The 24460-nt window shown below is 37.1% G+C and overlaps 7 protein-coding genes, 1 non-coding gene and 1 pseudogene across 11 annotated transcripts in view; 7 read left to right on the top strand and 2 right to left on the bottom strand.

Moving 5' to 3' along the window:
* Window positions 1-24460, bottom strand: part of LOC100119043 (protein pinocchio) — a 62964-nt gene that overhangs the window by 27737 nt on the left and 10767 nt on the right. The gene's annotated exons all lie outside the window — the stretch shown is intronic.
* Window positions 503-2004, top strand: Or99 (odorant receptor 99). The gene is made up of 5 exons (NM_001190589.1): window positions 503-888; window positions 975-1361; window positions 1432-1639; window positions 1728-1883; window positions 1948-2004. Exons 1-5 carry the CDS (start codon window positions 503-505, stop codon window positions 2002-2004), a joined length of 1194 nt encoding a protein of 397 aa, NP_001177518.1.
* Window positions 2930-4385, top strand: Or100 (odorant receptor 100). Its single transcript, NM_001190590.1, has 5 exons — window positions 2930-3333; window positions 3395-3769; window positions 3842-4049; window positions 4117-4272; window positions 4338-4385. The coding sequence occupies exons 1-5, from the start codon at window positions 2930-2932 to the stop codon at window positions 4383-4385; spliced, it is 1191 nt and encodes a 396-aa protein (NP_001177519.1).
* Window positions 4762-6795, top strand: Or101 (odorant receptor 101). 2 transcript variants are annotated; one of them, XM_016983246.2, is made up of 5 exons: window positions 4762-5369; window positions 5448-5837; window positions 5913-6120; window positions 6202-6315; window positions 6437-6795. In XM_016983246.2, the coding sequence occupies exons 1-5, from the start codon at window positions 4966-4968 to the stop codon at window positions 6491-6493; spliced, it is 1173 nt and encodes a 390-aa protein (XP_016838735.1). In that variant the 5' UTR covers window positions 4762-4965; the 3' UTR covers window positions 6494-6795. The 2 variants fall into 2 exon arrangements, with proteins under 2 accessions (XP_016838735.1, NP_001177520.1); NM_001190591.1 differs by having other exon boundaries at window positions 4966-5369; window positions 6202-6357; window positions 6437-6493.
* Window positions 7349-8926, top strand: Or102 (odorant receptor 102). Its single transcript, NM_001190592.1, has 5 exons — window positions 7349-7752; window positions 7822-8193; window positions 8269-8476; window positions 8543-8698; window positions 8873-8926. Exons 1-5 carry the CDS (start codon window positions 7349-7351, stop codon window positions 8924-8926), a joined length of 1194 nt encoding a protein of 397 aa, NP_001177521.1.
* On the top strand, window positions 9891-11681 carry Or103 (odorant receptor 103). The gene is made up of 5 exons (NM_001190593.1): window positions 9891-10276; window positions 10360-10746; window positions 10843-11050; window positions 11124-11276; window positions 11631-11681. Exons 1-5 carry the CDS (start codon window positions 9891-9893, stop codon window positions 11679-11681), a joined length of 1185 nt encoding a protein of 394 aa, NP_001177522.1.
* Or105 (odorant receptor 105) lies at window positions 11932-16216 on the top strand. Of its 2 annotated transcripts, XM_032596347.1 has the most exons (6): window positions 11932-12828; window positions 12900-14983; window positions 15047-15436; window positions 15499-15706; window positions 15779-15934; window positions 16013-16165. In XM_032596347.1, the coding sequence occupies exons 2-6, from the start codon at window positions 14598-14600 to the stop codon at window positions 16061-16063; spliced, it is 1191 nt and encodes a 396-aa protein (XP_032452238.1). In that variant the 5' UTR covers window positions 11932-12828; window positions 12900-14597; the 3' UTR covers window positions 16064-16165. The 2 variants fall into 2 exon arrangements, with proteins under 2 accessions (XP_032452238.1, NP_001164401.1); NM_001170930.1 differs by lacking the exon at window positions 11932-12828 and having other exon boundaries at window positions 14558-14983; window positions 16013-16216.
* On the top strand, window positions 12341-13695 carry Or104PSE (odorant receptor 104 pseudogene; annotated as a pseudogene).
* On the bottom strand, window positions 21958-22028 carry TRNAG-GCC. Its single transcript has one exon. It is a non-coding gene; the product is annotated as a tRNA-Gly (tRNA).

Here is a 24460-nt window from a genome sequence, read left to right as displayed (position 1 = left end):
GACACATTTACATTCTTGCAATAATTAACCTTTTACATAAACATGAGACACAACCGGAACACAAGAGAAAAAGACTTAACTGACACTTAGCAACGTTCATCAAGACAACGATAATGTGCGCAGTCGCGTGTAATCTAGCTCTGGTCTTCTCGAATATGTACAAAATTTATGCTTTTAATGATATCATTATAAACGGGTTAAAAATTCGCGTCGTGACGACTCGCTGCGTATCGTGGAAGTAGTATAATTTTTACAGGGGTGTATAGGAAATATAGTAATTATCTACTTTACCGTAATTATTCAAATGGCGAACGCAGTTTATGGCAATTACATTATTGTTGTCGATAATGATAGATTTATGCGTAAGCTAGACATTCCCAAGGGTGGGGGTGCCAGCAACGACAGTTGCAACTGAACTCTACAAAAGTATCGATGTGATTCTTTGCTGCGTGAATAGAAATTCGCATTTTCAAGCTCATGAAGAATTTTTTCGAAACGCAGAATGAAGTTTCAAGATAGCATTGAATACCAACTTTTACCTATACCATTCATGGTTCTAACGCTCTGCGGAACATGGTGTCCTGAAAACTGGTCAAAAAAGAGAAAACGTATATACAAATGTGTGACTACAGTGCTAGTGTCTTTGGGGATAATACTCTTAGTTGAAATGCTTGTATTTATCATTGTAAAAAGTGGCAAAGATAATATCGACTTGGAGAATATTTTTGCTACCATATGCATTGCAGTCGGGCTGTATAAAAAAATCAATATACTCTATCACAGACCAAAATTGATGAATTTTATTTCTAATTACACGAAAAATGAGTGGAATAAGCCTAAGAATTTTGAAGAAGCAACCATTCATTTGAATATATTGTCTGAAACAAGGTTGGTGAAGCGAGTGTATTTTTGCCATGTGTACGAATAAAAAATATACAATAACGTAGATGAATAACAATCGGAATTTTTTACAGATATATATCGTACGCGTACGCAGCGTTTATTTTAGTATCAATCATCTTTAGATCAATAACGCCGATCTTAGAATCAGGAACATTTATAATTTTACCATTGGATGCATGTTATCCCTATAACGCCGACAATTTTATAGCATTCTCTTTAACATATTTGCACCAAATAATTAGCGGCGTGACGCTTACCTGTATGCATATAGGTACCGACACTTTGTTCGTGGGATTGCTTTTGCAAATGAATTATCAACTTCATATTCTCAAAAACAGACTCAGGCAATTGGGAAACTCGAAAACCTATAAAAATAACACTCAAACAATCAAGGATAGGGAGTTATTTATAAAATCTAAAATTTCTCAACGAGTTCGCGAACATGAGAGTATTTTCCGGTAAAAGTTTCCGTACCTTATATAATATAAGCTTTAATTTTGGATTATTTTTTACTTCTTTGTTGTTTAGGTTTGGATATGATTTACAGAAAACTTTCAAGCCAATACTCATGGCTCAAATGGTAGTAGTTGTACCAAGTGTCATTATAAATGTATATTTTCTTTCGATTTATACAGACAGATTAAATTTGAAATATTTCATGACGTTCTTTTTTGCGTTAGTATCACTAATGCAAATTTACATGTTTTGTTGGTATGGAAACGAAATTCTTTTGAGTGTAGGCAAATTCTATTTAGAGTGTTAATGGCGTTATACAATGTAAACTTCATACATTTGATAGAAATAATTACGTTTGTTATTTGCAGAGTAGTGACGTTGGTGATGCCTTATATGAAAGCAATTGGTTCGCCTTGGATCAGTCTACGAAAAAAATTATGTTAACAATGATAACTCGATCATCAAAGATATTTTTGATATCTGCTGTCGCAATAATCCCGTTAGATATTGATACCTTTATAAAAGTAAGTTTGCCCAAATTTACAATTAAATGCATGGATATATAACGTTCAAATTTTCGATTTATAGATCATGAAAACATCGTATTCCGCATTTAATCTTCTTCAACGTACCACAGCTCAATAAAAGTTTACACAAACACATTTCAACGCAAAACATGAAATATACCTTCATTGTAAATAATAGTTGCGAATATTTTGTACTGTGTTTTCAAATAAATCTAATTTTATTTGTTGTAATACAGAAGAAGACATGAAAGACTAAATACTTCCATTTTTTCAAAACATGCTTTCATTGACAGTATTGAAAAAATTGTCAGATCAAAGTCACTCATTGCTTCATATTTGCTTTATGTTTATTATCTTGCAAGATTAAATTTTTATTTATTTTTCTGATAGTCGATGATCATCATATTCTTAAGACTTGTAAGCGAAACCCTGCTTCAAATCATCATACGAACTGTAGTTATCTATAATAATACAAATAAATTTTTTAATTTAAAATAAGAACGCTTTTAATTTTTTATAAAAATCAACAACACATATAAGTGTAGAAATATTAAAAGTAGTTGTCCTGTTCGTTGAAAATGAACCAAATAGTGCATTATATACCATGCTACTAACACCGAAGACCTTCCAGAACTGCTCCGACAACCAGAAATTCTGAATTGTACTGAGTAGTGCGCAGACGCAGTTGTCTTTCAGCGAGAAATTGCGAATTTGATTTATTTACACGTACCGTGCGAAAGCAGATTGCTACATGGAAAATAACACATTGCACGAAAATATACAAATTCGCGTATATTCCTAGAAAAATTATACATAGACAAGCAGTGAAACAAATGATAATATTTTTTTCATATGATTTGGCTTGATGTGAGTTCTTTGCTTTTTCATTATTAATATGTACAGCGAAAAAATAAAAGATATTTCAGCTACGTTAGTACCAACCCTGCATACACAAAGACAAGATCTAATTATTTCTGATAAAACTAAGATATTGAGTTAATTATTAAAACAATAATACTAACAAGAAAAAATATTAATATAACATGCATGAAAAACTAATTGCTATACAAAAAGCTAATGTCGAATATGAGCTTTTGCCATTTCAATTTTTATTGTTAACTATTTGGGGAATTTGGCACCCAAAAGATTGGCCTGTTAGGCTAAAAAATATCAGTAATATCATATTCATTGTCGTTTTTTGCTTAGATATAATAATTTGTTTTGAAATGAGTATTTATCTCGTATTGAGCATTGGAACTAACGATTTCAAATTGGTTAATATATTTTTTACGAGTGCCACAATTACTGGAATATACAAAGCAATAAAAACAATGCAAATTCGTGAATCGTTTAGAACAATATTGTTGAATTACTTTAATTACGAACACCTTTGTTCGCTTAACACGAAAGAACGGATGATTCGTGAAAGTAACCAGGCGCAAATAAGGTTTGTAAGATTATAATTTATAAATTATTTTCAACTAATTGATCTAAAATTTAATTTATAGAAAAGTTACAGTTATTTATTCTGCATCGATGGCTGGGATATTTGCGTTAAATGCTATTGCACCTGCCCTTTCACAGCCTGACAGTACTATGCAGCTACCAGTTGACGCTTGGTATCCGTACTCAATACAAAAATCGTTGAACTATTGGCTTACGTACTTTCATCAAATTATTCTCGGCTCTTCGCTGATTTGCGTGCACATCGGTACAGACACTCTTTTCGTTGGACTGTTATTGAAGCTAGTTTGTCAAATAAATATATTAAGATATCGGCTGCAGAGTTTAACTAGTTTGTGTAGCAAAAATTTTGAACACTTTAATGCCATGGGACGTAAATTTATTTATCGATATATACATCATCAAAACGAAATTTACGAGTACGATTAGTTTTATTATTTCAAATAAATTGGAGTCGAGAAATTAAATTTCTTTTTTATCGTTTTTTCTAGATTCAGCAAAGTTCTAAATAATAAATTTCAAGCAGTACTTCTAATTCAGGTAATAACTTCGATACCCAATCTTTGCATCAACGTGTATACTTTATCAAAATATTCAGGCATTATAAACATGGATTATATTTCAATTTTTTTCAATACAACTTCATCTCTTATTCAATTGTTCATAACTTGCTGGTATGGAAATGAAGTTCTTTTAAGCGTCAGTATCTGAAGAAAGTTAATTCTACATTCTTTGAAATAATTCTAACGTACGATTTGATTTGTAGAGCTTACAAATTAAAAAATCAATCTATGAAATGGACTGGACTAAACTTGATGTTCCTACAAAAAAACTGCTTATAGTGATAATGGCTAGATCATTAAGACCAATTGCATTTTCAGTTGCACACGTTATTCCAATGAACATTGAATCTTTCATAAAAGTTAGTTAAGATGTGAAATACATTATATTCACTATTTATTTATAATTTTATTGTCATTTTTGCAGATTATAAAAATATCAAATTCAGCATTTAATGTTCTCCAACAAACATGAAATATTCATAAATATTGATATTAATAAAAAATTTAGATTTAGATTTTTACTGAAAAAAAAACCTATGCAACTGATAATGCTTTACCAAACATCAGTTCACTACTTAACCATGTAATGATCAAAGTTCACGTTTTATGAAAAAAATTGAAAAGCACTTTGTTCACTACATATGCTTATAATAGCGATGCTACTAGTGCTATAGACCAAGTATAACTGTTTACGGAACAAAAAATACATTGTTGAGAAAGACTAGAGCGCAGTCGCAATACTATTTGCCAAAGAAAACGTGTACTAAGTTATTTAGTGCGCGGTAAACGCAATTTATGCGTCATACAGAAGATTGTGCGTTTTTCTGGAATAAATGAATTCTCAACACATAGAACATATACCACATCTCTCATTTTACCGGTAAGACAAGTCATATTTGTTTAATGATCGTAATTTTTTTGGCGTATGAAAAGAAAGTTAGATCGACTAGAGAAGTATGATGGGGGTATACGTTCTCTCAGTTCTGGCAGTTTTGATCAAGAGTTTGGTTGTATAATTCGTATAATATAAGCTTAAAGGGCGGAAACACACAATGCACTTAAAATTTGTCGGTATACTTAGAAGTAATATCGAATACGAGTTGTTACCTTTTCAATTTGTTGTTTTAACAGTTTGGAATATTTGGTGCCCAAAAGATTGGCCACGCAGGCTTAAAAATACAAGCATAATACTCTTCATAGTTATTTTAATTTTAAATTTTATAATGTGTACTGAAATGCTCATTTATTTTATTTTAAGTATCGGTACAGAGCAGTTCAAATTAACAAATTTGTTTTTTGTAAGTGCGTCTATAACTGGTGTATATAAATCACTAAAAATTATGAAAAATCGTAAAATCATAAGATGTTTTGTAAGAAACTATTTTAATCACCAATGGATAAAATTGCTTGATGACGAAGAAAATGAAATACACGAAAAAATCAATACAAGAATTAGGTTTGAGCACAAATTTCCAATATAAATATTTTTGAATCAAAAACCTGTGAGATATAACATTTGAATGATTTTGGATAGACATATTACGGTCACATATTTTATATCGATGATAAGCATCATTTTGATGAAAGACTTGGGACCAATAGCAGAATCTGGACTTGCTATTCAATTACCAGCAGATGGATGGTATCCATACGATATCGAAAATTCTGTGTTGTTTGGAATAACATACGTCCACCAAGTTATACTTGGTTCTTTTGTTATATGCGCACACGTAGGAATAGATACTCTTTTTGTTGGACTGTTACTCAAATTGTTAGGCCAAATAAATATTTTAAAGCACCGCTTACAAATATTAGGAAATTCACTTGACCATAAAATGATCAGTTTGAACAAATTTGAGTCATTTCAAACGGTGCAAAAACACTTAATTTTAGAATGCATACATCACCATAAACGTATTTATAGGTAAGTTTTAAGAAATATAACATAGCCTATGCAGCTATGCATAATAACTCTGAAAAGACCATTGCATTTTGTTAGATTTGGAGAAGATCTCAATAAAATATTTCAAGAAATGCTTCTGATTCTAGTTGTATCTTCTTTGCCAAATATTTGTATTAATATATATGCCTTATCATCCAACCTAAAAAACATAAACATGGATTATATTGCTACCTTTTTTTCAACTACTTCTGCGTTTATACAATTTTTTATTGCATGCTGGTTTGGTAATGAAGTATCTTTAAATGTACGTTTTTAATAAAAATCATATAATAATGAAATACCAACAAAATAACAGTATTTTAATATTCTTAATAAATTATTATAGAGTGTCGAAGTTCGAAATGCTGTTTATGCGATGGACTGGAACAAACTTGATACACCTACACAGAAGCTTCTTATAGTTGTTATGGCCAGATCATTGAAACCAATTGAGTTCTCAGTAGGTTATATTATACCAATGAACGTTGATTCATTTTTGAAAGTCCGTGAAGCTATAACTTGAACAAAGATGTGATTTCGAAATTTTTAAAGAAGAAATTAACATTTTACCATATTTTTAGATTATTAAGGCATCATATACAGCATTCAACCTTCTTCAGCAGACTTCTAGTTCTTAGTAATTTATTTATTTTTCTATTTCGTTTGGTATATTATCAAATCAGGTAAGAAAAAGGTATACGTTTAAGATTCTTATTAAAAATCGCTATGCTTATAATTTATCTGTAAAATTTATGATTTGTGCGATAATGATTTCATAATGATACAATTAGATACATGAAAATAAATGTACTTGCGTGTTGACGCATTAATATATCGATAAATTACGTGCTTTGTTGTAAGTCACCTCACGAAACGTTTAATTTACGTTGATGTTGTATCAAACTTCTGAACTTTAATAAATAACTTGCGAGATCGAAAACTTGTATAAAATAAGTGTATCAGTACAGTAACGCAATATATACGGCCAAATTACAGATATTATTTTCTAAAAAGTTACAAGTATAGTATGTTACTACATCAGATGATAGTTCGCAACTGTGTATAACGACGACAAAATATGCTCACAAGAGACTAGTGCGCAATCGCAATTCGTCAGTTTAAAGAAAGATGGAAAATCTAATTTATTTACTCATACGGTATAAGAAAACATCGCTACATAGAAAATAAAAGATGATCCTGGAGTAAGATGGCTTACATCTACTATTGCTGCAGTGAAAACTTTATTACATGCCACATATAAAACGGAAGAAAACGTTTATTTCATTTCCTAGCCAACCAACAGGTTCTTATTTTCTTTTTAATTTTTAAAGAGTTGGTTACAAAGAAGCAACACGACAAAAGTAGTGGGAATGGATAACACGCCAGTTTTAAAACAACTTAGGTAGAGTTGAGTTCAATACTTTTAAACTACGTTTTATAAACAAGCTACAAAGGCTTTTTTATAAATATTAGTCAAATAAAACTTCAAAATTATGCATAGCACATTGGCAGCAATAGTAAAGAACAATATTGAGTACAAAATTTTACCTTTTCAATTTTTTTTACTAACTTTTTTGGGAATATGGTGCCCAAGTAATTGGTCACTAAAATCTAAGACTGCTCATAATGTATACTTCACTTTCATATTTTTTTTAGATTTTCTAATTTGCATAGAAATGTTTATTCATTTTGTATCAAGTTTTGGTACTGATAATTTTAAACTAATCAACTTTTTTCTTGTAAGCGCGAACATAACGGCAGTTTACAAATCTATAAGATTAATGCAAAATAGAGAAGTTCTGAGGTATTTTATTATAAGTTATTTTGACTACGAGTGGACTAAATCACACGATTCAGTAGAACACGAAATTAATTCAAAAATCGATTTGAGAATAAGGTACACCATGTACTAATTTTAATTGGTAAATAAATGTAATTTAAAGAATTCGATTCTTCATGTTTCCAGACGAGTTACCGTTATTTATTCTGCTTCTATGATAGGAATAGTTTTATTAAAAGCCATGTCGCCAATAGCAGAATCAAATGGTATATCTTTGCCAGTAGATGCCTGGTACCCATATTCTATCGAAAAATCGAGATGGTTTTGGATTACTTATTTACATCAAGTAATTCTTGGCTCTTCAGCGGTCGGCGCTCACATTGGAATAGACACTTTATTTGTTGGTTTGTTGTTAAAAACTTCTGGACAAATACATTTACTTAATTATCGATTGAGAAATTTAATGCTACTTAAAGAATGCAATTTCGCGAAGCTCAAAGAATATTCAGAAAAGAACGTAGTCTTACGTTGTATATACCATCATAAACGTATCTACAGGTAAATTAGTTCAAGCTTAACAAGAACTTAATATTAAGCAATTTTTATGAAATTACTATATACCTGCTTTTATAGATTTGGAGGGGATCTGAATGATAAATTTCAGGAAATTCTCTTTATTTTAGTAGTTTCTTCTTTACCAAACATATGTATAAATGTTTATTCTCTATCTTCTTACAAGGGTAATATAAATGTTCAGTACATAGCGACTATCTTCAGTACAACATCCGCATTGTTGCAATTTTTCATAGCCTGTTGGTATGGCAATGAAACAACTTTCGATGTAAATAAAGTGAAATAATCAATTTTCATCAAACAAAATAAATGCTTTTAACACATAACTTTCCAGAGTTTACAAGTGATAAATGCAGTTTATGAAATGGACTGGACCAATTTTCACGTATCGACAAAGAGGCTTCTTATTTTTATAATGTTAAGGGCATCAAAACCACTTAAATTTTCAGTTGCGTACATTATCCCTATGAATCTAGACTCATTTATAAAAGTAAGTTGTTTTATTATTTAATGCTTACAAAAAATTACAAATATTGCAAAACGTAAGCATTAATTTAATTCACTCATGTAATTTTAACTATAATATCATATTTTGATAATAAAATATAACTATATACTTTTCATTACCATACAAATTAACATTTTTTACTTTTATTTAATTTAGATCATTAAAGCTTCATACACAGCATTCAATTTACTCCAGCAAACAACAAATTAACAATGCATGAGTCTAGCTCGAGATTACTATTTTGCAATTACAATGAGTAAATTAGTATATTATTTTTTATACAAATAAATAGCAACTAATTCTTTTAATGCTTTGTATAAATTAAATAGTTTTTATACTCCACTATGTTTATATATTCCCAACGAAGGTCCAAATCTATCATAAAAAAGACATTGAATTCTAAATATATATTTTATTTGAAATTCTATGTACACGTTTGTCAGCCAGTTAATTATGGATTAAAGAAATGATGACCAATATCTAAATATTAAAAAATTTATTTTCCACCTTTCGGTATTCGCATTTCATTGTAATCGATTTGTTACATATATATAAAATGTTACACGAAAATAATATAATAGTGTGTGTGATTAAACATTGTCACAATATTCGGAATATCTTTTGTTCCCCCTACAATATTCAAGCATCAAAATAATATTTTGAACTTCACTCTTAAACAAAACCACTTTAAAACAAATAACGTAAACATAAAATCTATTTTTCTCGCAATGACAAGTACACTGTCGGCATTGCTTCAGTAAGAAACGTACAACACGTACTGCGCAACCGCAGCTATTTCTTCGATACGCCTTTCAAATCGTAGCAAAGGTTTAAATAATCAATTACGAAATAAGTGAGGGAAAAGATCTAATGCAAAACGTTAAAGAAACCATTTTAATAATAACAACTTATCAAGCAGATGATTTAAGTACAGAAAATTAGTTTGCAATTTGACATCCACGGCTTTACTGTCAGCATGTTTAATTAAGCAGCTCCCGAGCAGAAAATATAGTTCGATGACTTGAAAAAAAAATGCCGAGGGTTCTCTGGTTTTTTAGATATGTTGATTTTAAACTTCTTGAGTAAAAGTAAAGAAAGTTAAATATATAATATATTTAAATAATATTGCTAAAGATGAATATCTAAAAAATCTACTAATATTTATAATATCACAATGGATTTATCACAATGTTTGGAGTATCGAGCACTTCCCATGCAATTTTATATTTTTACTCTTTCTGGAGTTTGGTGCCCCAGCAATTGGACATCATTATTAAAATTATCATATAATATGTATACAACAACCATAGCAATTTCTGGTATTCTTTTTTGGGCATCGATGTTTGTGAACCTTATCATTACTAAAAACGAAAGTGAATATTTCTATGAAAACGTTTTTGCAATAAGTACCTTGACATATGCAATGTACAAAGAATTTTTCGTATTGAAAAAACGAAAAGAAATACAACAAATGCTGAAATTATCGTTTGATGATGAATGGTACAGACCGTTTGATAATCGTGAAATACAAATTATTGACCATTATGCACACGAAACAAGGTTTGATAACTCGATTCATGACAATTGCTTTCAGCCGTATTTTAAGTAAACTCTCAAATTATTAAAATATATAAATATTTCAGATGGGTAACCCAAGTTTATGCAATTGGTATAATAGCAGGCTTAGCTACAAAGGCTATCATGCCAATGCTTAATTCGAATTCAGCATGGGTTTTGCCAATCGAGGCTTGGTATCCATATAATACAAGTAATTTGAAAAACTATTTATTTGCATACACTCAACAACTAATGGGTGGTATACCTTTGATATGTTTACATATAAGTGTCGACTCTTTATTCGTCGGACTCATTTTGCAAATGTGCATCCAATTGAAACTATTACAATATCGTTTACAGAAGACATTTTCTACAGATATAGATTTGCAAGAGGAAAAAAATATAGAAAGAAATATAAAAATATCAGATGTTATAATTGCAAATTATGCATTTAAACATCAATGTATATTTCGGTGGGTTCACATTATAATTATATGCTTATATTATTTTGAGAAAATGTAAGAATCGTGATTGTGAATTTATTTTTTTGACAAACTAATATAGTACAGATTAGGGAACTATTTAAATCAAGAATTTAGAGGAATACTAGCCGGCCAAGTAATGATAACGATACCAAACATATGTATCAATGTTTATCTTTTGTCACAGCATAGAGGTGGAATTACTTTACATTTGGTTGACTCTTTCTTATGCTTCACTACATGCTTAATGCAGATATTTTTATATTGTTGGTATGGGAACAAAATTATTCTTCTCGTAAGTTTATGTAGGTACATTACTTTACAAGGGATAAGTAGTCACTTCAATAAACAGGAATGAATATCCACAGAGTATTGATGTCGCAAATACAGCATACACAACTAATTGGCTATCTCTAAATATTTCTTCCAAAAAGAAACTTTTGACAATAATGGTTAGAGCAACAAGATCAATCCAATTTGCAGCTGGAACATTCATAATGAATATCGATTCATTTATCGAGGTATGTCTTGCATATGCCTTGAGTATATACCTTTACGTGCATATAAATCAGGCATCAAGTAGTACTTTTTCAACCTAGAGCAAAAAATAATGCTACAACTTTTAATTGTATTTATGTGCATGTAAAAGCACGCTTAATATGATATAGATTGTTTTATTAAGTACGATTACCCCCACTCCGTTAGGGTAGCAAATTGTGTACATGTCGGAAATAACCTTTTTTTCGCCCTTGACGTACAATATACTATTTTTACAACCAAACCGTGTTTTATACCATATACGTTGAAAAATCATATCAACGTTTTAGTTCTAAGGTCAAAAAATTACAAACGCATTTATCAACAATAATTTTCAGATTATCAAAACATCATATTCAGCATATAGAGTACTACAGAAAACATCGTGAAAAAAATGCAACCTATCGTTATGTATTATTATTTATACTAATATAACAATGAAATAATGTACAGAAAAATGTATATAAGTGTACTCGAGAAATTGAAGATTAGTAATAAATAAAACTATTTTTCTTACACCTTTCTATAGGTAAAATGCTATAATGTATGTTTATTTATTCTTTACATCTACACACAGATTTAAATATACGCAGCGAAAATTAATAACTTCAGAGACGTTATAATTATTTTAATACTTTTCTCATAATTAATATCACTTCAAGTTCTTCCAACAGTCGGTAACGCTGGAATGAGCGAGGTTAAAAGCAGGCTGCACAATCGCACGAATTGCTTTAATTCAACTGTGCAAATGTAATTATGATTATGCATGATTCTTTAAAGAAGCCTGTAAGAAAATAGCCCTTTAAAAGATACCATGCAGAGGAAAAACAATTCATTGAAGTTTAGATATGTAATAGATATTTACATGAAGATAGATTATTGCGACGTAAACTAGTCTACAAGATTAACACAAAAAAATCTTTAAAAAATGATACATTACCAAATACAAAGATAGAAAGAAGTGAAATTGTATATTTTTGTAGAAACCAATGCAATTGGGTAAAAAAAATTCAAGAATAAAAAATATTGTACTTTTCTGCCTCTAATAATGGAAAAATATACAAACCCTGGTGTAACTAGAATATTAAAAAGCAATATTGAATATAAACTGTTACCATTTCAATTTTTACTTTTAACATTTTGGGGAATCTGGAGACCGCAAACTTGGTCGTTACAAATAAAAAATGTGCACGAAATGTACTTTGCCTTAATATTTTTTTTAGATTCACGGATTTCTATTGAAATGCTCATATATTTTATATTAAGTTTCGGCACAGATAATTTTAAATTGATAAATGTATTCTTTGTCAGCGCTAATATAACTGGTGTATACAAAGCCATAAAAATAATGAAAAATCGAGAAAATATAAGAAATTTGATAAAAAGTTATTTTGACTATGAATGGATGAACCCAAGAGACGCACACGAGGATAAAATACATAAAAAAAGTTAACACGAGAATTAGGTATGAAAACATATTAAATGCTATGAAAAAATGTTTAAGATAAATTCATCAATTTAAGTTGAATACTATAGGTAAGTTACAATGACGTATTCAACATCAATGATAGTTATTGTTTTCCTGAAAGCTTTATCACCACTTGCAGAAGTCAACATTATTATACCACTACCAGTTGAGGCGTGGTACCCGTATCCTATTGGAAATCCATATTGGTTTTGGATTACATACTTGAATCAAGTTATTCTTGGTTCTTCAGCAGTGTCTGCGCATGTTGGAATAGATACACTATTTGTTGGCTTGTTACTGAAGTCATCGTGTCAAATTGATGTTCTCAAGTATCGACTACAAAATTTAACACCAATAAATATCAAAATTAAATTGATAAAAAATGAACACCTAAAAATATGATTTTCGAGTGCATACACTATCACGAACGTATATGCAGGTACGTTACACTAATAGATCTTATGCAATTCTTTAGATTTGGGGATGATCTTAATAGCCAATTTCAAGATATGCTCATTATTTTGAAGATACCTAACATTTGTATAAATGTGTATGCTCTATCTGCATATAGAGACTATATAAATTTACAATATATCGCTACTTTCTTTTGTACAACGTCAGCTTTTTTAGAATTTTTCATAGTTTGTTGGTATGGTAACGACGTATCTCTAAATGTAAGCATTCACAGCTGTCGTAAATATTACAATCAGCACTTACCGTTGAATAACGTATTTCACATTGCATAATGCATACATATGCATTTTGTTTAAATTTAAGAGTATCCAAGTTAAAAATGCTATTTATGAAATGGATTGGACTATATGCTGTATGTTTCAACTCAAAAAATTCTCATAATTATTATGGCGAGATCGTTGAAACCAATTCAATTCTCAGTTGGTTCCGTTCTTCCTATGAATTTGGATTCTTTCATAATGGTTGCTACTTTTACGTGCAAACTTTATTTATTTGCAACTTGAGGCCAGTACATCCTTCCGCTTTTTGCATATAATATACAATTTACATACATGTATTAAATAATTGTGAGGGTTTTTATACTAATACACCATTGCAGATTATCAAAGGATCGTATACGGCGTTGAATCTTCTTTAACAAACATCCAAATGAAAATCTGATGAATTATAGGACTGTACTTACATCCAAGTCACAAAGTATTTTTATAGATTCCAAGCTCTTCACATACCATGGTGTTGGTATTCTTAATGATCAAATGTATACGTGTATTAGACAAAAAAATATTAGTCTGTACAATATAATTTAAATAAAAAACGAAATCAGCGCTAAACAGTGTGTAGCTCTCTTCAAACAGCAAATATATTTACTTAGTTTTTAGAAATACCACGATTTGAACATTTTTATTGAGTTCTATACTTTTCTTTTACTTTAAAGTACAACTGTCATCGACTGTTCGAAATGTACTGCAGGTATAAGTAAAAACACAAAGAGTGAAACCTTACAATGCGCAAACGCGAAAACTTCTGCTTAAAGGTAATTATTAGCTATGATTTTTTCAAGCCAGCGCGTAAGAAAATAAGCACCACCGAGAAGTAAAACAATACATTTTTAAAGTTTAAATTACGAAAGCAGTCGGAGAACTCGCAGGAGCTTGGCACTGCCATCCACGGCAGTGCTGCAAAATTAATCACTATAATATCGACATTTTTTTTATTGTCACGGGATTATTCATATGTCCCTGTCTCAGCAGAGACAACTACGTCATTCCTTTCAGTTTGTTGCTATGCTATTTTCCCAACACAGCAGTTTCGCTAGCGCTTTTCAGACAAGTTCTGCGTAGCGGAACTGAAGAGCCAGATTGATATGATCATTCGCAAAACTTTAGAGCACCAAGTACTTCCTATTCCATTTCACATATTGACGCTATGGGGTATTTGGTGCCCGGAACACGTGCAACCGCGTCTGAGACGCTTCTACTTTGCGTTTACGTGTATTGTGATAATATCTGAAATTTTACTCACTACCGAAGTTTTTATTAACTTAATTATCATAATACGTAATAAACGATTTGAGCTAGATGTATTTTTTATACTGACGTCGTTGATGAATGGTTTATACAAAGCACTGAATATTTTGCTGACTCGCAAGCGTATTGCAAAACTTATAACGATAGGTTTTGAAGACCGTTGGCGTTTTCCAAGGGACGATTCGGAGAAGAAAATCTTACAGAACTACAAATTCGAAAGTTGGTGAGTGAATTTTTAACAAGAACTCATGTATTTGCCTATTTTTGTCAGTGTGTAATTTTATAGGCGAATTCACTTGATATATGCAGGCGCTTGTCTAGCCGGAGTGACCATAAAACTGGTCGGCCCCATGATGAAGCAGAATGCAGACATCGAATTTCCAGCCCCAGCTTGGTATCCTTACGACACAAATAAGCCCGTCTACTTTTGGCTGGCCTACGTTCAGCAGATGTTCGTTGGTGGTGCTACGATCTCGATGCACATAGGAGCCGATACAATGTTGTCCGGCCTTATGCTACAGTCGTGCATACAGTTAAAATTACTTAAACATCGATTCAAACATTTTTTTCAGCATTACGAACAGGTGAAAGGCCGTTTGCACTTGTCTTCGACGAAAAGAAAAGTGGAAATCGCACTGATGAAACAGTACATTTGTGACCATCAGTTCGTCTACAGGTAATCATTTATCATCTGATTTGTATAGATTGTACTGAACATGTAATCATGTTGTTATGCAGCTACGCGAATAAGATAAATAGAAACTTCTCGGGATGGTTAATTGCTGTGCTGATTGTCGTTGTACCCAATATTTGCATCAACGTATATCTGTTATCCTTTTCGAAAATCGGTCTTAATGTGGATTTTATCACGTCGTTAGGATTGTTTTCAATATCTCTATTCCAAATATATCTGCCTTGTTGGTACGGAAACGAAGTTATGCTTCATGTAAGATTTCGCCCGACAGTGTCTATCTCATTATAACCAGATTATGATCATATTATTATATCATTCATACAGAGCTCAGAAATTGCGAATTCAATATATGACATGGATTGGGTTCGACTATCACCAACTGCTAGGAAGACCCTGATAATAGTGATGATTCGCTCTTCGAAACCCATTCAAATAAGGGCTGGTTACTTCGTTTCCATGAACCTCAGGTCATTTTTGAGTGTTAGTATCATAAAGGTGTGAGTACATTCAGTTTCAACCGCGTATAAGTCTGAATGTGTTAACGATTGTTTCTTTCAGATCATGAAGACATCGTACTCCGCATTGAGTGTGTTACAGCAAACCACGTGAACGGCAACCACCAATTGTAATACCGAATTCCGAATACATTAGATACAAACGCATACAATAAAATATATATTTTACCAGAAATCGTAAGACTGGCGAGATGAACGAATTGTTTACAGATGTATATATTTATTAAGTAAATTTGTACATAGTCTAGAATAGCGCACTGTTCGTTCAATCACTGCACCTTCAATCTTATCAACCTGATACTTTCTTCCAATCGAGTATGATTTCGTAAAAATGCCAATTCGCCGGTTCACCTTTTTAGTTGGTTTCGTATCCACGACCAATAATCTCAGTTGAAGCGCGACTAGTTGCCCAAGAGAAAAGATAGACAAAGTATAATTAAAAACTGCAAGCTGAACAAACTAAGGCACGCGAGCTTTCGGCATCAGCGCGAAAATTGCCTCTAATAGATCGTTAAATCTAATTTCACATTTTCAGACTCTCGCATCTCTGGAAAAGTACCCATCGCGATAAACAGAGGAGGAATTATTATTGGAAATACGGAGCGCGCGCGGAAAAAGAGTCGACAGCGACGAGAGAAAGAGCGAAGAGAAGAAAAACGAGAAGGATATCGGAGAAAGAGAGAGAGAGAGAGAGAGAGAGAGAAAAGAGAAGCGGAGGAGGTCACGTTCTCACGAGGCGTTCACCCGCTCCCGCTGCAGACGAGTGCCAGTGGAAGCCCGCGGAGAAGAAAGTGAGAAAAAAGCCAAAAGGACGGCGCAGACGGCAGCTATATGCGCCGACGTGGTGCTTTCGAGGAAGAAGCCGAGAGTGGAGCGGAACAAAGGATACTCGCCGGCAGCGCGCAATTCCGATCCTTCGGATGCCCGACCCATGTTTAATAGAGAAATGAGCGGCGAGTCGTTTGAAAAAGGAAAGAAACGACGGATCGGACGCGGGGCTAAAAGGTTTCGCCGCGCTGCCATGGAGACGAGCTGGCGCAAAAAATCCAGCTGCGCTTCGCGACTCGCAGAGAACCTATATAAGGTGTGTATTCTTTGTTCCAGCGGATCGAGCTGCAGCTTTTATTTATTTAATCGCACGTTTCTCAACGAGGCGGCCGTATCGCGCGAGGCCAATCGCCGAAAAAAGAAAGAGCTCGTCAACAGGCTATCGATGCGGCGGCCGATAAGAGCACGTCGACCTCGTTCGAGGCCTGCACGGTGCAGCGCGCGAAATCTCTCCTCACTCGCATTTCTCTTCGGCGGCTTTTTAATAACATGTCATTATACGCATGCATATTCGCGCAAAATAAATCATCCCCGTTACGCTCGCTCAATCTCGCCGAGAGCATCTCGAAGAAGTCGACGAGTTTCCACATTATCGTCGCTCGACCTAGGAAGGTCGGCGCACGGAAATGACCCGCCTGTGTCTATACTCGTTCGTATACACGGACTCGCGCGAAAAAATACAGCGATTGGAAGGAGTGTACCGCCGTCGCGTGCACGCGCCTTATGACCAGCCAAGGTTGAACGTCGAGGCGGCGCAATCTTCTCTGACAAATCGACGTTTCCTTATAGCCATCAGAAATGTGGCGCGTGGCGCGCTCTCGTTTTTTTCTCTTTCCACTCTTCCGTCGTACGCTGTGTACGAGAGATGGGGTAATATACTCGACGGTCGAGGTAAATTAGAAAATCCGCGGCAAAAAGCGCGCGGCGACGTGGAAAGGAGAGCAGAGTCATTATTGTATACGAGTCCCGATGGAATTGCTCGCGGTTTTATGCGCACCGTTGTTGAAGTATTTTTACGACGCCCATGTTTTTGCATCGCCCGCGCAATAAAGTGTAATTACGGCTTCTATATGTAACGGGTCACGTGTATTGGACTGAGGTTAGAAGCGGCCGATTATACAGACGATCTGGCAATCTGTCGCGCACACAGCTCATTTCCGCCTCTTTCAGGCGCTGCTGAGAGAAGAAATCTCAGCGCAGCACAGTTGGGCTCGAGGAATCGAAGATGATGTCGCATAAGCAGAGCGAGCGAATTCAAGCTTCATTTCAGAATTAGTTCACCGTCGCGTGACTCAGAGGGGCCGTGCAGAACTATACCAGCTAATGCCGGCATTGTCGGTACGTCGGAGTGTATTGTGTTTTATCATCGTACATGTTATATCGAGACACAAAGACGGAGCGCTGAGCTATTCAAGTGCGCCGCTGCACAGCGGAGCAAGTCACCGATATACAACAGAGGCGACCTTGAGGCGGCTCGCGTTTTTCCTATATACGTTGCCGAGGCGGCGGTGCGACATTAGCGTGCATTTATGACCGGATTAAAGGTTATTGGGTTACGAGCGATAAGATCGATGGGGAGAGAATCAATAACGCGAGCGCGCACCGAGCGACTCTTATCATAGACTTTGGAGCCTCGTTAACAATCCACTTCCCGACTGGTCAGCCGCGAGAACTAATGGTGCGCATCTATCATTGCGCTGTACTCTATTGAGGAATCCGTTCGTGCGTCGAATTCAACCGCAGCGTTTAATTTGATTTGCGGCTCTGTATTTGCAAACTGGGTCAATTAATTTGACTTTCACCGCGGAGGGCTCCCGCCGCGAAAGGTTTGCTGAAAAGAGTCGCGCATTATAATGCGCGCACGAGATCGCGTGCAGGCGAGCACTCTCGAGAGGGCCGCGGCGTACGACAATAGATCCCCCCATCAACATATCAAACGAATTAACGTCTCTGTACACCTTATTATACGATCCGGGAACGAAACTCGATTCGACTTTCTTGATTACTGGGAAAACGAGTTTCGCTTCGTACAGGGAATATTAATGCTCCCCTCTCTATACACTCGCGAAGCAATCTCGGCATGAGCGCATCAGAGAACTCATAATTTTCATCATTCCGTTCCGGCTACGACGATTTGCCTTCTTATCTCCGGTCGATGCGCGGCTTCTGCGAAAAAAAGAATGCAGCGGAGTGACTTGTTTTCGGTTTCAGGAGATTCTACTGCGTAACGGAGAAAAAATTCAGCGGAGTAGTCGTTGATCGAGGCAAATATTTGCCAGTGGAATGAGCCTGCATCCTCCAAACTCGGGACGACTTCACGGATCTAAGTCGTCTGCAAAGGTATAGTTGCAAAGCCCGCGAACTCGATGTTTCTCTCTCAACGCAACCATTCTCGGGCTTTCGACGTGTTTTCAGAAACGAGCATAACGCGCCCGAAACTTGCCTAAGGGCAGTTAGAACGTCACAATTGCCAAGAACTCATGATTATCGGGGTCAACAACGAAGGATCCGCTGTGCACATTCAGGTGAACAAAGGCCAAACAATACAGGTTCTTCGAGGGAGATAAACTCCGGTCGCGACGGCGGAAATATTGCAAGAGCTTCCACGCGAGGCCGCGATCGTGCAGAGGAGTCGTCCTGGCCGCACTCGACGAAAAGTGGCACGAAATAGGAAAATGACACTACTTCGCCAAATGGCGGACTGGCGCGCGCCGTAAGTAGCGTCATCTGACTTCGGAGTAGTATAATTATTTTCTGCGCGAGAATGCAGTTGCCGTGCAATTTTCGGCCTCATACACGCGATTATTGTGCTTTATTACGAGTGAACGCTCGCACTTGGACGAATTGAATTTGATGCAACTACTGGTTAGCATCGCGAGACAATTTGAAAAGTGACTTGCGACAATCCACTTCTTTGTTTCGTACTCTAAAAAGCGGCGCTGATAGTTGCACAACGCCACGCACTCGCGCGATACTTTCCCCCAGTGCAACGCCGTGTTATAACTCACTGATAACCTCGATCGCGTTTCGCAATCCGATTCGGGGTATACATAAGGCGAATCGAAGCGGGTACCTCGTTCCCCCGGCTCGTGTATGATAGTAAATTTGCGCTACGTGTCGCGCCTATTCTCTCGTTATCTCGCTGGCGGGACAATTCACGGAGACGCTCTAAATGCGACTTATACATAGTCTATGCGTCGCATCACAAAAGCAGCGCTTGATCTCGTTTAGAGGCTCGATTCTCCCGTTTCATTCAACGCAACGCGCTCAGATCGACCTGGTAGAACTTTAAATTTCTGCAACTTACGTCGCTTACAAAAAGTCCGTGCAGAGTAGAAGCTTTTGTAACTCACCTGAAACATAAAAAAAAAAAAACAGTTAGCGACGTTTCGAATACACTCTTGTTTTATTTTTTTGGGTGGGATTCTTTCGCGAGTTTTCCAAACGCACTTAATAAACACACCTTGAATTTGGCCTTCTAGCTTTTAATTCTAAGCTATACAATAAAGCAGCCGCGTACCAGCCTCGTTTTCAGATTCTTATCCTGCAGAGCTGGAGTGGAAAGAAAGAGACGCGCAGCGTCGTCGGCTCTGCGAGGGTCGCGTGCCCGCTGAAATATCTGCCGCTTTAAATCATCGAGAGCCGGGCTTTTCAACTTGGCAAGCCGGACGAGCGCGTCACAATAGGGATTTTAATAGCGAGAGATATCGCTCACAAGGTGCCGACACGACGACGACGCCGAGTACGTGTCCCGTTTTTCAATGTGACTCTTAACAAGCTGCGAACTTTCGATACGGGACGCTGCATGCGGTAGGTGCACAATTTCAGAGCTACGTATCGTTAAAATCGTTAAAAATAGTCGGCGTAGGCGTGTAGTTGCGGTATCCCATATACGAGCGATTTTCGCCGGTAGACGAACGGCAACTGGTTAGTTCTCCGCGAGTCTTCGCTTATGGTAAACGGAGTTGGGATGTTTTGAATATCTCTCATGCAGATAAGGCGCTTGAAATTCATCGTGAGATTTATTTTTCCCGCGGGGTGATTGTACGCCAGCAGCAACTGACGTACGCGTATTATTGATCACCCTCTACTCATTGACAAAAGAGCATAATATGCCAACGTCAAACGGCCTCTACAGCTCGTTGCGTAGCTGCTCTCCGAATCAATAACAGATCTAGTAATTCCTCAATGAATAGCCTACGCGCAATAATGGGATTAGCGCGCGCGCGCGCGAAACTTATCTAAGCCGTTTTAGAAAGCCACTGCGTTTGTGCCTCGATAGAGCGACTACGATCACGGTATAAAGTGCACTTTGCTTATGCAACCTTATGCGGAGGCATCATCGGCTGCATCTACGCAGCAGCAGCAGCATCGCATTTCAGCGGCTCCGGTGTGTGTGTGTGTGCGCGTGTGTGTACCAACCAGCGATTTTTTAGGCTCCCCTTATCGACTGCTCCACCCAGTCGATCCCTTGCATCAGCCGCCACCGCAGCCACTGGCGCCAGAGATGATTTTCTGCGTAGTATACCCGATCGCTCGCGAGGCGTTAACCCGGGATGTATGGCATACGCGGCAGCGTGGCTCGTTGTCTGCGGTTGCACGTTGCGGATGCATGTGTATCTGACCATCAGAACACGCGCTCATTTTCCGCCCAATCGATGAGCGCTTTGAGCTACGATGCGATGTATACCGATCGACTGAATCGCGATTTTCATATCGCTTTCACAATGTATAACTCGGGATTATCACTCTGTATGTTCTCTACCGCGTGTCTGCATTTTTGCCACTAGCGCTGAAGTGTAGTCATAGCAATAAAACATTTTATTTGCAAACTTTCTACTATCAGTTGGGAATCTTTCGAATTCATCAATCCCGCTCCACTATATAGTCATGTCACGAGTAACGGTACTCGTGATTCACTCCGTAGGACATGACTTGATCTGCGCCCTTTATCGCCCTTTCTCACTTTGATACTCTGATACAAAGGTTTCTAAACTTTGAAATTCAATTTTATTGCAAGCGATAACTGTCCTAGAAATAAATATCTATTTTTAAGCCCTTCTAATGTTTTTAAAGGGATAAAACTTCAATTCAAGGGTCCACGGCCCCTAATTCATTGCTAATAATGAAAAAAATACAACTTTTTGGAGAAAAAAAAATTGCATCGGCCGGGAATCGAACCCGGGCCGCCCGCGTGGCAGGCGAGCATTCTACCACTGAACCACCGATGCTGATATTTTACGAAAAATTAGAAACTTTGGGGTCCCAAAATCAGCTGATTTTAGCGGCCTATTTTTGAAAAATTTTTTGACTACAAATATTTGATAAGTTTTATACAAAACCGACCCCAACATTGTTTTGGGAAGTCCTTAAAAAATCTTAACACAAGAAACTAAACTCCGGCAAACAGTGTATCCCCGCACGAGCGTGACCAGCAGTCCCGATCCATCTCAAAATTCGCCGAAAGTTCAACGACTTCTTCTTCGCCTTGACTGGCTCGGGGCTGTCGCGATCCGGAATTCTCATCTCGCTTTTCGCTCCTCGTCATCCTTGAAAAGCGGCAGTACAGCCGCGAGAGACTTTTGCCTAGAGTTTCACGGTCTCAAGGCGTCGAGGATAACGCGCCGTGGCGCATCGCATCGTCGGCGAGACAAGATGCTTCCGTAAACTCGTTCGCGCGATAAGAAATTTTCCGTCCTCGCGAGCTCCGTCGCGCCGTGAATGCTAAGTCGCCGAGCTCAGCTTTTTTTCCTTTCTGCCAGGCGGAGGCGACAAAGTGAGCGTGGGTCTGGTGTAGAGGCTTTGTACGTATAGATAGTGCGCGGGCTTGTCTGGGTTTCGCAAGATCTCGTAAGGACGAGGAACGCCGGGCGGTGGCTTGAGACATTATGGAGATTGGACGGATAAGTTGGTTAAAAAAGACCATTTTGGAGCGACATGGCTTCGGAAGGGCGCCTCGACGCAATCGCGCGTTGGAAAGTTATAATGGCAGTGATAACAGCAGCTGCAGCTCGAACTAATAACGTCGCAGTTGTTATAGAGTACGGCCTTGTGGAATTAATTAAGCTGCCCAACTTGCGATAATTGCTGCATTGTTATATCGTCATTAAACTCCCTGCACCGAGACAAAGTTTCACGATATTAATTTCTCTGGATGCTTGCGATGATTTAAAAGCAAATTACCTCCGAACCTAGTACACGAACTACTAATGAAGACGATTACTTTCGTGCAAACACATCGGAGCTAACAATAGCTCGCGCATTGCGACACACATGTCGGAAGCCACGCGACAGAAGAAGCGAAACGTACACACGGGGCATATCATTCGCTCGCACACATCCATTATCACACGCGACTCTCGGCAACTGGTTAATCGCGCCGCTCGAACCACTTCCTGCCGTGCCTATAAGCGCGGATCAACATCAACAAGCCTGAGTCTTTGTCACGATGTCCGCATCGCGACGGAGAAAATCTCTGATGCAGGGCTTACGTTCTCAGAGCTGCGTCAGAAAATTAAATATAGCGCGAGAACCACTTGCGGCTGCGGACATGGAAAATAAAGAATTTAATGGTCCATCAAGAAGGTTTCCGGTCGGCACAGACGAGAGAGCGAAAAACTCGTGACGCGAGCTCGTGACAAATTTTTTTTGCTTTTCACGCCGACGACGACGCAGTAAAAGAGCGCGCAATTCGCGAGGCGATGCCGAAAAAAGGCCGCGTCGACGCGAAACGCAAATGCGCGTTTTCTCTCTCCTTGCGTAAGTCACGCGGCCAGACGAGAATGGACGACCCAAATAAACGAGGCTCGAATCAAAACAGAGACGTGACTCGCGCGATCTTTCGCACACTTTTTGATGATGCGCGTCGAATTTGGAGTGTGACATCGTTTCGGCAAACGCTGCAGAAACTTCCCAACTACTTGTCTCGCGTCTTTCCGAACATACTTTCCAAAAGTCAGCCGAGCATGTAACATTACGTAAGGCATCGTCACGAAGAACGACCGTGAAAGAAAAGCTGTTAAATCATCGTTAGCTGCACAAAAATACGTTATCTGCTGCATCATCCGTATTCTAAAACAATCCGCGCGCAAACGAGCTGCATCTCGCTCTTATCGATAGCAAACATACGATACTGTTTTGCAGATCATCCTCGATGCAACCTGGAATTCTCGCCCGCGCAGACTCCGGCTCGATGACGTCGCGGGTCAACACTGCGGTTAACCAGCAAACTAAGTATTACGCGGAGCTGTTCGCGCTCGACTTTACGCGGCGAGTCCAAAAATAGCTCGCGTCGGGCACCTGTCCGGCTATTTCGAGCGGCCACTCCTCGACCCACGGACTAAGTATAAACGCCGGCGCAGGATGGAGGTGAAGCTTTTTAATTCATCTGGGACCTCGACGAGGATCAAGGTGGCGGCAGCGCTTTATCGCAGTGCTGGATCGTTAAAAAGTAATTTGTCTTCGGTGCATCGTGTACGGATGAAATATAGCTCGATGTAGGCTGTATTTTGACACGCGCGCAGTGGGAATTCGGGAAATTAATGGCCCGCCGACCGCGGGTAAATAGTTTAAAAATAAGCGATGATCGCTTCCGAGAGGAGGCAGCTTACTTTCGACAGCTACGTACACTTCTGGGAAGTAACGGCCGCTTCCGTATTCTCTT

The sequence above is a fragment of the Nasonia vitripennis genome, chromosome 2 (genome assembly GCF_009193385.2).
Source record: "Nasonia vitripennis strain AsymCx chromosome 2, Nvit_psr_1.1, whole genome shotgun sequence".
In the NCBI taxonomy this organism is placed as follows: domain Eukaryota; kingdom Metazoa; phylum Arthropoda; class Insecta; order Hymenoptera; family Pteromalidae; genus Nasonia; species Nasonia vitripennis.
This window is presented reverse-complemented; position numbering and strand designations above follow the sequence as displayed.

Bases quoted from the DNA above. Each gene is read 5' to 3' on its own strand.
- Or99 (NM_001190589.1), top strand. From the start codon at position 503: ATGAAGTTTCAAGATAGCATTGAATACCAACTTTTACCTATACCATTC. The intron at 1,640-1,727 runs GTAGGCAAATTC...TGTTATTTGCAG, and splicing joins GAAACGAAATTCTTTTGAGT to AGTAGTGACGTTGGTGATGC. The intron at 1,884-1,947 runs GTAAGTTTGCCC...TTCGATTTATAG, and splicing joins ATATTGATACCTTTATAAAA to ATCATGAAAACATCGTATTC.
- Or100 (NM_001190590.1), top strand. From the start codon at position 2,930: ATGCATGAAAAACTAATTGCTATACAAAAAGCTAATGTCGAATATGAG. The intron at 3,334-3,394 runs GTTTGTAAGATT...TTTAATTTATAG, and splicing joins AGTAACCAGGCGCAAATAAG to AAAAGTTACAGTTATTTATT. The intron at 4,050-4,116 runs GTCAGTATCTGA...TTTGATTTGTAG, and splicing joins GAAATGAAGTTCTTTTAAGC to AGCTTACAAATTAAAAAATC.
- Or101 (NM_001190591.1), top strand. From the start codon at position 4,966: ATGCACTTAAAATTTGTCGGTATACTTAGAAGTAATATCGAATACGAG. The intron at 5,370-5,447 runs GTTTGAGCACAA...GATTTTGGATAG, and splicing joins AAAATCAATACAAGAATTAG to ACATATTACGGTCACATATT. The intron at 6,121-6,201 runs GTACGTTTTTAA...AAATTATTATAG, and splicing joins GTAATGAAGTATCTTTAAAT to AGTGTCGAAGTTCGAAATGC.
- Or102 (NM_001190592.1), top strand. From the start codon at position 7,349: ATGCATAGCACATTGGCAGCAATAGTAAAGAACAATATTGAGTACAAA. The intron at 8,194-8,268 runs GTAAATTAGTTC...CTGCTTTTATAG, and splicing joins CATCATAAACGTATCTACAG to ATTTGGAGGGGATCTGAATG. The intron at 8,699-8,872 runs GTAAGTTGTTTT...TATTTAATTTAG, and splicing joins ATCTAGACTCATTTATAAAA to ATCATTAAAGCTTCATACAC.
- Or103 (NM_001190593.1), top strand. From the start codon at position 9,891: ATGGATTTATCACAATGTTTGGAGTATCGAGCACTTCCCATGCAATTT. The intron at 11,051-11,123 runs GTAAGTTTATGT...GAATATCCACAG, and splicing joins GGAACAAAATTATTCTTCTC to AGTATTGATGTCGCAAATAC. The intron at 11,277-11,630 runs GTATGTCTTGCA...AATAATTTTCAG, and splicing joins ATATCGATTCATTTATCGAG to ATTATCAAAACATCATATTC.
- Or105 (NM_001170930.1), top strand. From the start codon at position 14,598: ATGATCATTCGCAAAACTTTAGAGCACCAAGTACTTCCTATTCCATTT. The intron at 14,984-15,046 runs GTGAGTGAATTT...GTAATTTTATAG, and splicing joins AACTACAAATTCGAAAGTTG to GCGAATTCACTTGATATATG. The intron at 15,707-15,778 runs GTAAGATTTCGC...TCATTCATACAG, and splicing joins GAAACGAAGTTATGCTTCAT to AGCTCAGAAATTGCGAATTC.